The sequence below is a fragment of the Pristis pectinata genome, chromosome 2 (assembly GCF_009764475.1).
Source record: "Pristis pectinata isolate sPriPec2 chromosome 2, sPriPec2.1.pri, whole genome shotgun sequence".
Taxonomy (NCBI): domain Eukaryota; kingdom Metazoa; phylum Chordata; class Chondrichthyes; order Rhinopristiformes; family Pristidae; genus Pristis; species Pristis pectinata.
Genome location: NC_067406.1, coordinates 145,293,516 through 145,309,121, shown reverse-complemented (window position 1 = coordinate 145,309,121; position 15,606 = coordinate 145,293,516). Strand labels below are relative to the sequence as shown.

The following is a 15,606-nucleotide window of genomic DNA, read 5'->3' as shown; positions in this document are numbered from 1 at the left end:
TCTTATCCAAATCGTTGATATAGATAACAAATAACAATGGGCCCAGCACCAACCCCTGAAGCATACCACTAGTCACGGGCCTTCAGTCTGATAAACAAAGTTCCACCATCACCCGCTGCTTCCTACCATCAAGCCAATTGTGTATCCAATTAGCCAGCAAACTCTGGATCTAACTTTCCATAGCAGCCTACCATGTGGAACCTCATCAAAAGCCTTACTGAAGTCCATATAGACTACATCTACTGCCCTGCCCTCATCAACCCTTTTGTCTACTCCTTCAAAAAGCTCAGTCAAATTCGTGAGACATGATCTCCTATGCACAAAGCTGTGCTGACTATTCCTGATCAACCCCTGTATTTCTAAGTGCATGTATATCTTATCTCCCAGAACTCCCTCCAGTAATTTACCTACCACAGATGTTGGGCTTACTGGTCTATAGTTCCTAGGTTTTTCTTTGCAGCCCTTAAATAAAGGCACAGCATCAGCCACCCTCTAGTCCTCCGGCACCTCGCCTGTGGACAATGATGATGCATATATCTCAGCCAGGGCACCTGCAATTTCTTCTCTAGCTTTCCATGGTGTTCTTGGATACAGCTGGTCAGGCCCCAGAGATTCATCTATCTTCAACACATTTTAAGACATTCAGCATCTCCTCTGCTGTAATGCAGACTATCCCCAAGACCTCCCCATTAGCTATCTCAAGTTCCAAAGTCGTTATGTCTTTCTCCACGGTAAAAACAGAGGAGAAATATTCATTGACGACCTCGCCCATGTCATGCGGTTCCACACATAGATGTCCACTTTGGTCTTTGAGGGACTCTATTCTCTCCCAAGTTGCTCTTTTTCCCTTAATATACTCTCTTTGGATTCTCCTTAATCTTCTCTGCCAAAGCTATCTGTTTTTCTGATTTCCTCCAGGTTTCACTTGAGCCCAGCTGCCTGTACCTGACACATGCCTCCTTTTTCCTGACCAGAGCCTGAATACCCCTCGTCATTTGGGGTTCCCTACTCCTGCCAGCTTTGCCCTTCACTCTAACAGGAACATGCAAATCATGAACCTTTGTTATCTCACTTTTAAAAGCCTCCTACTTAGAACCATAGAACAATACAGCACAATACAGGCCCTTCGGCCCACCATGTTGTGCCGACCTTTAAACCTCACTTAAGACTATCTAAACCCTTCCTCCTACATATCCCCCTATTTTAAATTCCTCCATATGCTTATCTAACAATCTCTTGAACTTGACCAGTGTATCTGCCTCTACCACAACCCCAGGCAGAACATTCCATGCACCAACCACTCTCTGGGTGAAAAACCTCCCTCTGATATCTCCCTTGAACTTCCCAGCCATTACTTTAAAGCCATGCCCTCTTGTATTGAGCATTGGTGCCCTGGGAAAGAGGCGCTGGCTGTCTGCTCTATCTATTCCTCTTAATATTTTGTATACCTCTATCATGTCTCCTCCCATCCTCCTCCTCTCCAAAGAGTAAAGCCCTAGCTCCCTTAGTCTCTCCTCATAATCCATGCTCTCCAAACCAGGCAGTATCCTGGTAAATCTCCTCTGCACCCTTTCCAACGCTTCCACATCCTTCCTATAATGAGGGGACCAGAAGTGGACACCCTACTCTTAAGTGTCAGATCTGGGTAAATGTACATGGAAATATCTAAAGGGGGCCCGATAGGCAAGTGTTTCACATAGAGGGCGGTGAGTGTATGGAAGGAGCTGCTGGAGGAAGTGGTAGAGGCAGGCACAATTGTATAGTTTAGAAGACATCTGGACAGGAACATAGATAGGAAAGGTTGAGAGGGATCTGGGCCAAACGCAGGCAAAATGGGACTAGTTCAGCAAGACACTTTGGTCAACATGGGCGAGTTGGGTCAAAGGTCCTGTTTCCGTGTTGCATTACTCCATGGATCGATGACTTGGACAGGACAATCTGGTCTGAAGTTTTGAGATGAGGGGGCACTGCCAGAAGTGAACTGCAAAGAAAACTTTAATCTTTAACTCTAAACTTTAACCAGGTTTCCACAAAAGATCCCAGACATTTTCAGAAGAGGAGCTAGGATTTATTCCCAGGAACCTGATAATATTCATTAGTCAACAATACCAGGCACAGTAGTGCAGCACTAGCGACCTGGGTTCAATTCCAGCCGCTGTCTGTCAGGAGTTTGTACGTTAACACTCTGTACTCCTAAAGCTCAGGTTTAGCAGAGCAAAGCCGTACCTCTGTCAGAGATAACACCATAAGACATAGGAGCAGAATTAGACCATTCGGCCCATCGAGTCTGCTCTGCCATTCGATCACGGCTGATTTATTTTTCCCTCTCAAGCCCATTCTCCTGCCTTCTCCCTGTATCCTTTGATGCCCTTACTAATCAAGAACCTATCAACCTGCACTTTAAATATACCCAATGACTTGGCCTCCACAGACTCACCATCCTCGTTGAAGAAATTCCTCCTCATCTCTGTTCTAAAGGGACATCCTTCTATTCTGAGGCTGTGCCCTCTGGTCCTAGACTCTCACACTACTGGAAACATCCTCTCCACGTCCACTCTATCCAGACCTTTCAATATTCGGTAGTTGCTGGACATTCCTTTGCCTGTAAACATCCTAATCCAACACCTACGTTAGACTATTGTTTATCGACTACAGCTCTACTTTCAATACTATAATTACAATCAAACTCATCTCCAAACTCAAGACCTGGGAATCAACACCTTCCTTTGCAACTAGATCCTTGATTTCCTGACCAACAGACCCCAATCAGCAAGGAGAGGCAGCAACACCTCCACACAATTATTCTCAACACTGGTGCCCCACAAGGCTGTGTCCTCAGCTCCCTACTCTACTCCCTATACACTCACGACTGCATGGCCAGATCTGCTCTAACTCCATCTACAAATTTGTAGGTGATAGCACTGTAGTACGCTGCATCTCAAATAACTGAGTCAGAGTACAGGAAGGAGAATAGAGAGTCTAGTGACATGGTGTTATGGCAACAACCATGTCAGCTAAACAAAAGAGCTGGTCATTGACTTCAGGAAGTGGGGCGGTGCACATGCACGTAGATGCCACAGCCAAGAAAGCTAACCAGCACCTCTACTCCCTCAGGAGACAAAAGAAATTTGGCATGTCCCCTTTGACCCTCACCAATTTTTATCGATGAACCATAGAAAGCATCCTATTCGGATGCATCATGGCTTGGTATAGCAACTGCTCTACCCGTGACTGCAAGAAACTGCAGAGAGTTGTGGACACAACTCTGCACATCACGGAAAACATCTTCCTTTCCATGGACTCTGTCTATAATTGTCGCTGCTTTGGTGAAGCAGCGAATGTAATCAAAGACCCCTCCCACCCTAGACATTCTCTCTTTTCCCCTCTCCCATTGTGCAAAAGATACTAAAGCCTGAACATTTGTACCATAAGGCCCAAGGACAGCTTCTATCCAGCTATTATAAGGCTATTGAATGGTCCCCTCATACGATAAGATGGACTCTTGACCTCACAATCTATCTCATTATGGCCTTGCACCTTATTGTCTACCTGCACTGCACTTTCTCTGTAACTGTTAACTTTATTCTGCATTCTGTTATGGTTTTACGTTGTACCACCCAATGCACAGTTGCAGCTCTATAGAACTCTAGTCAGACCACACTTGGAGTATTGTGTTCAGTTCTGGTCGCCTCATTATAGAAAGGATGTTGGAAGCTTTAGAGAGGGTGCAGAGGAGATTTACCAGGATGTTGCCTGGATTGGACAGCATGTGTTATGAGGATCGGTTGAGTGAGCTAGGGCTTTTCTCTTTTTAGCAAAGGAGGATGAGAGGTGACTTGATAGAGATGTACAAGATGATAAGAGGCATAGATCGAGTGGACAGTCAGAGACTTTTTCCCAGGGTGACAATGGCTAACACGAGGGGACATAATTTTAAGGTGATTGGAGGAGGTATAAGGCGGATGTCGGGGTAAGTTTTTTACACAGAGAATGATGGGTGGAACACACTGCCGGCAGCGGTTGTGAGGGCAGATACATTAGGGACATTTAAAAGACTCTTAGATAGAAACATGAATGATAGAAAAATAGGGGGCTATGTGGGAGGGAAGGGTTAGATAGCTCTTAGAGCAGGACAAAATGTCGGCACAACATTGTGGGCTGAAGGGTCTGTACTGTACTGTCATGTTCTATGTAATGACATGATCTGTGTGAATGGTATGCAAGATGTTTTTCACTGTACCCTGGTACATGTGACAATAATAAACCAACTTACGAATCAACTTTTGCAAGTTCCTGTCTAATGCTGTCAAAATTTGCCTCGCCCCAATTTAGAACTTTAAATTGTGGAGCAGATCTGTCCCTTTCCCTTACCTACCACTCTCTGTGTAAAAAAAACACTTGCCCCGCACATCCCCATTAAACTTTCTCCCTCTCACGGGAAAGCTATGCCCTCTAGTGTCTGACGTTTCTACTTGGGAAAAAGATTCTGGCTGTCTACCCTCTGGATCTCTCGTAATTTTACAAGCTTCTATCAGGTCTCCCCTCAGCCTCCGCCACTCCAAAGCAAACAATCCAAGTTTGTCCAACCTCTCTTTATAGTGAATACCCTCTAATCCAGGCAGCATCCTGATAAAGCTCTTCTGCATCCTCTCCAAAGCCTCCACATTCTTCCTGTAATGGGGCGACCAGAACTGTACATAATACGCCCATGTGCATCCCAGCCAAAGTTTTACACAGTTGCAACATGACTTCCTGACTCTTCTACTCAATGCCCTGACCAATGAAGTCAAGCATGCCATTCGCCTTCTCTACTACTCCGTCTACTTCCATTGCCACTTTCAGGGAGCTATGGACTTGGACTCCAAGATCCCTCTGTGCATCGATGCTGTTAAGGGTCCTCCCATTGACTGTGTCCTGTCCCTGCACATTTGACCTCCCAAAGTGCAACAGCTCACACTTTCTTCGATTAAACTTCATCTGCCATTTCTCCACCCATAACTGTAACTGATCTATATCCAACTGTCTCCTTTGATAACTCTCTTCACTGTCTGCCATTCCACCAATTTCTTTGTTGTCTGCAAACTTACTAACCAATTCATCTACATTTTTGTCCAAGTCATTTATATATATCACAAACAACAGGAGTCCAGCACTGATCCCTTAGGAACACCACTGGTCACGGATCTCCAGCCAGAATAACACCCTACCACCACTACCCTGTCTTCTATGGGCAAGCCAATTCTGAATCCAAGCTACCAAGTCAATGTGGATCCCGTGCATCCTAATCCTCCTGATCAACCTACCGTGAGTGACTTTGCAGAACATAGAATAGTACCATAGAACAATACAGGCCCTTTGGCCCACCATGTTGTGCCAATCTTTAAACCACGCCTAAGACTATCTAACCCCTTCCTCCCACATATCCCCCTATTTTAAATTCCTCCATATGCTTATCTAACAATCTCTTGAACTTGACCAACGTATCTGCCTCCGCCACTACCCCAGGCAGTGCATTCCAGGCACCAACCACTCTCTGGGTGAAAAACCTTCCTCTGATATCTCCCTTGACCTTCCCACCCATTTCTTTAAAGCCATGCCCTCTTGTATTGAGCATTGGTGCCCTGGGAAAAAGATGCTGGCTGTCTACTCTATCTATTCCTCTTAATATTTTGTATGCCTCTATTAAGTCTCCTCTCATCCTCCTTCTCTCCAATGAGTAAAGCCCTAGCTCCCTTAGTCTCTCCTCATAATCCATACTCTCCAATCCAGGCAGCATCCTGGTAAATCTCTTCTGCACCCTTTCCAACGCTTCCACATCCTTTCTGTAATGAGGCAACCAGAACTGGACACAGTACTCCAAGTGTGCTCTAACCAGAGTTTTGTAGAGCTGCATCATTACCATGTGGCTCTTAAACTCGATCCCATGACTTATGAAAGCTAACATCCCATAAGCTTTCTTAACTACCCTATCCACCTGTGAGGCAACTTTCAGTGATCTGTGGATATGAAGCCCCCAGATCCCCCTGCTCCTCCACAATACTCAATATCCTGCAATTAACCTTGTACTCCGCCTTGGAGTTTGTCCTTTCAAAGTGTACCACCTCACACTTCTCCGGGTTGAACTCCATCTGCCACTTCTCAGCCCAGCTCTGCATCCGATCAATATCCCTTTGCAAGCTTGGACAGTCCTCCACACTATCAACAACACTGCCGACCTTTGTATTGTCTGCAAACTTGCCAACCCACCCTTCTACCCCCTCATCCAAGTCATTAATAAATATCATGAAAAGTAGAGGTCCCAGAACCAATCCTTGTGGGACACCACTAGTCACAGCCCTCCAATCTGAATGCACTCCCTCCACCACAACCCTCTGCTTCCTGTAGGCAAGCCAATTCTGAATCCACACAGCCAAGCCTCCCTGGATCCCGTGCCTTCTGACCTTCTGAAGAAACCTTGTCAAACGCCTTACTAAAATCCGTGTAGACCACATCCACTGCACTACCCTCATCAATCTTCCTGGTCACTTCCTCAAAGAACCCTATCAGGCTTGTGAGACATGATCTTCCCTTCACAATGCCATGCTGCCTGTCCCTAATCAGTCCATGATCCTCTAAATGCTCATAGATCCTATCTCTTAGAATCCTTTCCACCAGCTTGCCCACCACAGACATCAGGCTCACTGGTTTGTAATTCCCTGGACTATCCCTACTACCTTTTTTGAATAAGGGGACAACATTTGCCACCCTTCAATCTTCCGGTACCATTCCCGTGGACAACGAGGACTCAAAGATCCTAGCCAACGGTTCAGCAATCTCCTCCCTCGCCTCGTGGAGCAGTCTGGGGAATATTCCGTTGGGGCCCCGGGGACTTATCTGTCCTAATATTTTTTAACAGCTCCAACACATCCACTCTCTTGATATCTACATGCTCCAGAACGTTAACCTTACCAACACTGTCCTCAGTGTCATCAAGGTCCCACTCTTTGGTGAATACTGAAGAGAAGTATTCATTGAGAACCTCACCCACTTCCACAGCTTCCAAGGCACATCTTCCCACCTTTGTCTCTAATCGGTCCTACCTTTACTCTCATCATCCTTCTGCTCTTCACGTATGTGAAAAAAGCCTTGGGATTCTCCTTAACCCTACTTGCCAAAGCCTTTTCATGTCTCCTTCTCGCTCTCCTCAGCCCCTTCTTAAGTTCCCTCTTTGCTACCCTATATTCCTCATGAGCCCTATCTGATCCTTGCTGCTTACACCTTATGTCTGCTGCTGCCATGGTTCCTTCACAGAACAGGCCTTCGGCCCACAATGTTGTGCTGACATAGCTAAACCGTCCTACCTACAGAACGCCCATATCCCTCCATTTTCCTCTCATTCATGTGTCCATCCAAGCCCCTCTTAAAAGCCCCCAATGAATTTGCCTCCACCACCCTATCAGGCAATGCATTCCAGGCATCCACCACTCTCTGAGTAAAAAAACGTACCCTTCACGTCTGTTCTGAACCTAGCTACCCCCCCCCCCCCCCCCCACCTTAAATGCATGCCCTCTGGTATTAGATTGCTCAATAATGGGAAAAAGATATTGCTTGTCCACCCTATCTATGCCCTTCATAATTTTATACATTTCCAACAGATCACCCCTCAGCCTCTGCCGTTCCAGAGAAAAGAGCCCAAGTTTGTCCAGCCTCTCTTGATAGCACATGCCCTCTAATCCAGGCAGCATCCCTGTAAACCTCCTCTGCACCCTCTCTAATGCCTCAACATCCTTCCTACAATGAGGTGACCAGAATTGCACACAATACTCTAAATGCAGCCTAACCAGAGTTCTATAGAGATGCATCATAAGTTCTTGACTCCTGTACTCAATACCCTGATTAATAAATGCAAGCATTCCATAAGACTTCTTAACCACCCTATCTACCTGTGTAGCCACTTTCAATGAGTCATGGACTTGCACCCCAAGGTCTCTCTGCTCTTCAACACCGTTAAAGGTCTTGACCTTAAGTGTGTACTGCCCTTTGACATTAGTTGTACCAAGGTGCAACACCTCACATTTATCTGGGTTAAACTCCATCTGCCATTTCTCTGCCCACATCTGCAACTGATCTGTATCACGCTGTATCCGTTGCCAGTCTTCTACACTATTCACAACTTCACCAATATTGGTATCGTCTGCAAGCTTACTAACCCATCCATCAACATACTCATCCAGGTCATTTATGTACATCACAAATAGTGGATGTCCCACTACAGATCCCTGCGGAACACCACTACTCACAGGCCTCCAGCCCGAATAAGTCCCTTCAACCACCACTCTGTGTCTTCTACGGGCAAGCCAGTTCTGGATCCACACAGCCAATTCTCCACTGACCCCATGCATCCAAACTTTCTTGATTAACCGATTATGTGGGTCCTTGTCAAATGCCTTACTGAAGTCCATATAGATGATATCCGCAGCTCTACCTTCATCAATCTCTCTCGGCACCTTGTCAAAAAGCTCAACCAGGTTAGTAAGACACGACTTGCCTCGCACAGAGCCTTTTTATGTCCCCTTCTTGCTTTCCTCAGCCCCTTCTTAAGGTCCTTCCTTGCTACTCTATATTCCTCACTAGCCCTATCTGATCTTTGCTGGTTACACCTTATGTATGCTGCCTTCTTCTTCCTAACTAGTTGTTCCACCTCTCTTGTCACCCATGGTTCCTTCACCCTGCCATTCCTTCTCTGCCTCACTGGGACAAATTTATCCCTAACATCCTGCAAGAGATCCCTGAACATCGACCACATCTCCATAGTACATTTCCCTTCAAAAATGTCATCCCAATTTACACTCGCAAGTTCTAGCCTTACAGCCTCATAATTTGCCCTTCCCCAATTAAATATTTCCCTGTCCTCTTTGCTCCTATCCTTGTGCATGACAATGCTAAAGGTTATGGAGCAGTGGTTGCTGTACCCCAAATGCTCACCCACCGAGAGATCTGTCACCTGACCCGGTTCATTACCTAATACTAGATCTAATATGGCATTCCCTCGAGTCGGCCTGTCAACATACTGTGACAGGAATCCATCCTGGACACACTTAACAAACTCTGCCCCGTCTAAGCCTTTGGCACTAAGCAGGTGCCAATCAATATTTGGGAAGTTGAAGTCTCCCATGATAACAACCCTGTTATACTTGCACCTTCCCAAAATCTGCCTCCCAATCTGCTCCTCAGTATCCCTGCTGCTACTGGGGGGCCTATAGAATACTTCCAGTAGAGTAACTGCTCCTTTCTTGTTCCTAACTTGCACCCAGACTGACTCTAGAGAGGATCCTTCTACATTATCCACCCTTTCTGCAGCTGTAATGGTATCTCTGACCAGTATCGCCACCCTCCTCCTCTTCCTCCCCCCCCCCCCCCCCATCCCTTTTAAAACACTGAAAACCAGGAATATTCAATATCCATTTCTGCCCTGGTGACAGCCAAGTCTCTGCAAGAGCCACAATGTCGTAGTCCCATGTACTTATCCAAGCTCCCAGTTCATCACCCTTATTCCTGATACTTCTTGCATTTAAGTAAATGCACTTTAGCCCATCCACCTTTCTACTTTTATAGCCTGTACTCTGCATCTCCTTCCTCAAAGCCTCTCTACCTGTTAGATCTGACTTTTCCCCATCCCCTTCTTCCTCTGACCTACCCCTCTGGTTCCCATCCCCTTTGCAAACTAGTTTAAACCCTAGCAAACCTGCCTGCAAGGATATTGGCCCCCCTCGGGTTCAGGTGTAACCTGTCCTCTCTGTACAGGTCCCACCTTCCCCAGAGGAGATCCCAATGATCCAAAAATCTAAAACCTTCTCTCCTGCACCAACTTCTCAGCCACGCATTTATTACATCTCCTCTTATTCCTACCTTCGCTATCGTGTGGCACTGGCAGCAATCCCGAGATCGCTACCCTCGAGGTCCTGTTCTTCAGCCTTCTGCCTAGCTCCCTAGACTCACTTTTCAGGACCTCATCCCTCTTCCTGTCTATGTCGTTGGTACCAACATGAACCACAACTTCTGGCTGTTCTCCCTCCCGCTCAAGAATCCTGTGGACCCGATCAGAGACATCCCAGACCCTGGCACCCGGGAGGCAACATACCACCTGTGTTTCATGCTCACTGCCACAGAACCTCCTATCTGTTTCTCTGACTATTGAGTCCCCTATCACTACTGCCTTCCTCTTCTCCTCCCTTCCCTTCTGAGCAGTAGGACCGGTCCCAGTGCCAGAGACCTGGCTACTGCCGCTTGATCCCTGCAGGTCATCCCCCTCAACAGCTTCCAAAGCGGAAAACCTATTATTGAGGGGAACAGCCTCTGGGGTCCTCTGCACCATCCGCCTGTTCGTTTTCTTTTTCCTTTTCTCGCCCCTGACAGTCACCCTTCTATCTACTTCCTGGACCCCAGAAGTACCTGCTCTAAGGGGGTGACTGTCTCCCGCTGTACAGTATCTACATAACTCTCTCCCTCCCTGAAATCTTCAATACACTTAAAGCACTGGGATGAACCCTTGAAGAGTCATAACCTGCAGAGTAATGGACTATGAGCTGGGAAACAGGATAACCTGAAATCAATGGCTGGCAAAAATGGACTGGCATGGACACGCTTGACTGAATTTTGCCACTTGTGCCATAAGTTCGTGCAGGGCTCTGGAGAGTTACAAGGTAGCCAAGAGGGAGCTTAAGAATGGACTTAGGAGAGCTAGAAGGGGCATGAGAAGGCCTTGGCGAGTTGAATTAAGGAAAACCCCAAGGTGTTCTACACGTATGTGAAGAATAGGAGGGTGACTAGAGTGAGGAGAGGACCGATTAGGGATAAAAGATGAAACATGTGCCTGAGTCAGAAGAGGTAGGGGAGGTCATTATGAATAGTTTGCTTCAGTATTCACCAGTGAGTGAGACCTTGACGTTTGTGAGGATGACGTACAACAGGCCGATATGCTCAGGCATGTCGATGTGAGGAAAGAAGATGTGCTGGAACTTTCGAAAAACATTAGGAAAGAAAAGTCACTGGGGCCGGATGGGCTATATCCAAGTTTATTACGGGAAGCGAGGGAAAAGATTGCTGCACCTTTGGCAATGATCTTTACGTCCTCACTGGCCACAGGAGTAGTACCAGATGATTGGAGGTTGACAAATGTTGTTCCTTTGTTTAAGAAAGGGAGTAGGGATAACCCTGGGAATTACAGACCAGTGAGTCTTACGTCAGTCATGGGCAAATTATTGGAGAAGGTTCTTAGATGCAGGATTTATGGGCATTTGGAGAAGCATAGGCTGATTAGGGACAATCAGCATGGCTTTGTGAGGGGCAGGTCATGCCTCATGAGCCTGATTGAATTCTTTGGGGATGTGACAAAGCACATTGATGAAGGTAGAGCAGTGGATGTGGTGTACATGGATTTTAGTAAGGCGTTTGATAAGGTTCCTCATGTAAGGCTTATTCAGGAAGTCAGGAGGCATGGGATCAAGGGAAACTTGGCTGTGTGGATTCAGAATTGGTTTGCCCATAGAAGACAGAGGGTGGTGGTAGATGGAGTGTGTTCTGCCTGGAGGTCGGTGACCAGTGGTGTTCCGCAGGTATCTGTTCTGGGACCCCTGCTCTTTGTGATTTTTATAAATGACTTGGATGAGGATGTGGAAGGGTGGGTTAGTAAGTTTGCTGATGATATGAAGGTTGGTGGTGTTGATAGTGTAGAAGGTTGCTGTAGATTACAATGGGACATTGATAGGATGCAGAGCTGGGCTGAGAAGTGGCAGATGGAGTTCAACCTGGAAAAGAGTGAAGTGATACGCTTTGTAAGATCGAATTTGAAGGCAGAATACAAGGTTAATGGCAGGACTCTTAGCAGTATGGAGGAACGGAGAGATCTTGGGGTCCACATCCATAGATCCCTCAAGGTTGCAACGCAGGTCAATAGGGTTGTTAAGAAGGTGTATGGTGTGTTGGCCTTCGCTAGTCGGGGTATTGAGTTCAAGAGCTGCGAGGTAATGTTGCAGCTCTATAGAACTCTGGTTGGACCACACTTGGAGGATAGTGTTCAGTTCTGGTCGCCTCATGATAGGAATGATGTGGAAGCTTTTGAGAGGGTGCAGAGGAGATTTACCAGGATGCTGCCTGGATTGGAGAGCATGTGTTATGAGGATAGGTTGAGTGAGCTAGGTCTTTTCTCTTTGGAGAGAAGGAGGATGAGAGGTGACTTTATAGCGGTGTACAAGATGATAAGAGGCTTAGATCGAGTGGACAGTCAGAGACTTTTTCCCAGGGCGAAAATGGCTAACACGAGGGGACGTAATTTTAAGGTGATTGGTAGAAGGCATAAGGGGAATGTGAGAGGTAAGTTTTTTACACAGGGAGTGGTGGGTGTGTGGAACGCACTGCTGGCAGAGGTTGTGGGGCCAGATACAATAGGGATATTTAGGATAGAAAAATGGAGGGCTATGTGGGAGGGAAGGATTAGATAGATATTAGAGCAGGATAAAATGTCGGCACAATATCGTGGGCCAAGGGGCCTGTACTGTACTGTGCTGTAATGTTCTATGTTCTAAGTTTCTTTTTTCCATGAAGGGAATTTCATGTCACCAGTGTCATGAATATTATTATTAAGTCACCATATTTCTTCTCTTGCATGTTTCTCACACCCACGATGATAGTTTATTGATTTTTTTTGGTAAATATAAGGAATAAGAGCAGAGACCTAAGTTGGGGACCAGCTGTTAACAGTCAACTTTTAAAATACCTGTGTTTTTTCTCTCCAGATTTGACATTGTCTTCTTGCAGCTTGCCTGGTTTACAGTCACAAAATCACCAGATAGGTGCAACCTGGAGCTCTGAGAAAAATCCATCACAGTCTTGTACAAGTGCTGATAGAAAAGGTAATAGAATAAATAAGAATAATATGTAATAATTTTCAGTGGCAAGGCCTTCACTATAAAGATGAATGCTTTTCCAATTAGTATTGCAGTTTTAGTATATTAATTTCCTTTGAAAACACTTAAAGTTTCCTTCCTTGAGTCTGCGTGTTTATGTTTCTGTGAGTTGAGACCTGAATCTGTGTTTGGCAGTACTGTGCAATCAAGTAAATTAGAATGATCTTAGCTGACTTCTCTCCAGCTGAGAACTTTCTTGTCTCATCGATCTCCTATGTTACTTTTTCATCAGGGATTTGAAAAGAGTAAATGGTTGGACAAACCTGAATAAACTTTTTGAAGTGATGAATAAAATAATTAATGATAATGTTAAAGGATATTATTTATATGGACTTCCAGAAGGAAGTTGATTCAACCTTTTGGTTCTTGAACCAACCGGCGAAACCCTGTTCACTACAGTTCAGCAACACCCATGCCAAACTTTTTGCCCATCTACACTAATTGCATTTGTCCGCATTAAGAACATATCCTTCTGTGTCTTGCCTATTTACGTGTCTGTCTAAATGCCCCTTAAGCTAAATCAATTTCATCTGATTCCTCCAGCTCTTTCAGATATCATCCATTCTGTGTTTAAAAAAAATTTTCCCCTCAGATCCCTTATCTCCAACCTCTCACCTTAAAGCTATGCCCCCTTGTTTTTGATACCCCTACCATGGGGTAGAAGATTTTGACTATCTACCCTATCTAGGCCTTTCATAATCTTAGGTACTTTATCAGGTCACCCCTCAGCCTGCTTTGCTCCAGGGAAAATAAGCCTAGCTTATCCATTCCCTCCCCATAATTAAAGCCCTCCAACTCGGGCGACATCCTGGTGAATCTCCTTTGTGCTATCTCCAGCAAATTCACATCCTCCCACAATTGCTGTGACCAGAATTGCACACAATACTTCAAATATGGCCTAACCAGTGTTTTGCAAAATTACGACATAATGTCCCAACTCTTACATTCTATATCCTGACATGAAAACATGCCATATCATATGCCTTCTTCGCCACACTATCTACGTGTTGCCACTTTCAGGGAACTATGGACTTGGACCCCGAGGTCTCTCTGTTTATCAATATTCCTTCGTGCCCTACCGTTTACTATATGTATCCTACCCCTGTTTGACTTCCCAAAATGCATCATCTCGCACTTGTCAGGAGTAAACTCCATCTGCCAACACTCTGCCAAACTTTTCATTTGATCTATATCTTCCTGTAGCCTTAGACAATCTTCCTCACTATCCACAACACAACAAATTTTTATGTTGTGCACAAACTTGCTAATCATATCTCCTATACGTTCACATCCAAGTCGTTAATATATATCACAAACAGCAAAGTCCCAGCAGTGATCCCTGTGGTACACCACTAGTCACGTAGTTCTAATCAGAAAACATCATGGAACATAGAACACCACAGCACAGTTCAGGCCCTTCGGCCCACGATGTTGTGCCGACATTTTATCCTGCTCTAAGATCTATCTAACCCTTCCCTCCCACATAGCCCTCCATTTTTCTATCATTCATGTGTCTATCTAAGAGCCTCTTAAATGTCCCTAATGTATCTGCCTCTACCACCTCTGCTGGCAGTGCGTTCCATGCACTCACCATTCTCTGTGTAAAAAAAAACTTGCCTCTTACATCCCCCCTATACCTTCCTCAATCTACAATTACCCTCTGCCTCCTATCACCAAGCCAGTTTTGGATCCAATTAGCCAGCTCACTTTGGATCCCATGTGTCTTAACCTTATGCATGAGCCTACCATGCAGAACTGTGTCTAGTGTGTTACTAAAGTCCATACAGACAACATCTACTTCCCTGTCTTCATCAATCTCCTTGGTTACTTCAAGAAATTCAATCAAATTAGTGGGACAGGATTTATGAAGTTGTTGTATTGGGAGAAATCTGCATCTACCAGTTTTTAAAAAATAATTGTGTATTACAGCTGGATTTCCAAGCAATAGTCTTGAAGTTTTATCACCAGAGATTCCTGTGGAAAGGGATCGAGGAAATTGTATTACATCATTACAACTTCACCCCAAAGGCTGGGCTGCATTAATTCGGTGCACAAGCAATAGTGATGATCAAGAGGTGAGTGGATTCAATAAGACTAAATTTATAAGAGGTTTTATTTTGATTGGTAGTACATTACAGTCATGTTGGATATGTTCATTGTGTATCCAGCTCTGCACGGATTCCTCTGCGAATCTTCAAATGGCTTAGTAAGATTATCCACTGAGTTGCCCACCCATAACAGGTGAGGTAGCTCAGGTTTTGTTCTTGGTCTGTGTTGTATTATGTGATGCTGTAGAGTGCTACGATATCAGGAGGAATTGTCCAGAGACAAAAGAGCTGTTGTATGTGAACAGTTTTTGAATACAAATTTAACTTTGGAAAATGCTATAAATAGTCAGCCAGTCAGGCAGCATGTGTGGATAGAGAAATGAGTTAATATTTCAGGTCAATGACCTAAGTTAAGGGTCATTGACTGAACTGCTGGAATCATAGTAAACTGCAGGACAGAAATGGGCTCTTTTGGCTCACCTCGTCCATGCCAACTGCAATGCCTTTCTTCGCTAATGCCATTTAGAGTCATGGAGGGTGTATAGCATGGAGAACAGGAGCATGGAGAACAGGTCCATGGAGATCCCCGGGAATATCTTCCCTTGCTTCCCTTA

At 45.3% G+C, this 15,606-nt stretch overlaps 1 protein-coding gene across 1 annotated transcript in view; it reads left to right on the top strand.

Moving 5' to 3' along the window:
• wdr32 (WD repeat domain 32) overlaps positions 1–15,606 on the top strand; it is an 82,085-nt gene that overhangs the window by 55,618 nt on the left and 10,861 nt on the right. The window contains exons 5-6 of the mRNA XM_052034777.1: positions 12,774–12,890; positions 14,874–15,019. Of these exons, the coding sequence (XP_051890737.1) occupies positions 12,774–12,890; positions 14,874–15,019 (263 nt within the window). The remainder of the gene's footprint in view (positions 1–12,773; positions 12,891–14,873; positions 15,020–15,606) is intronic.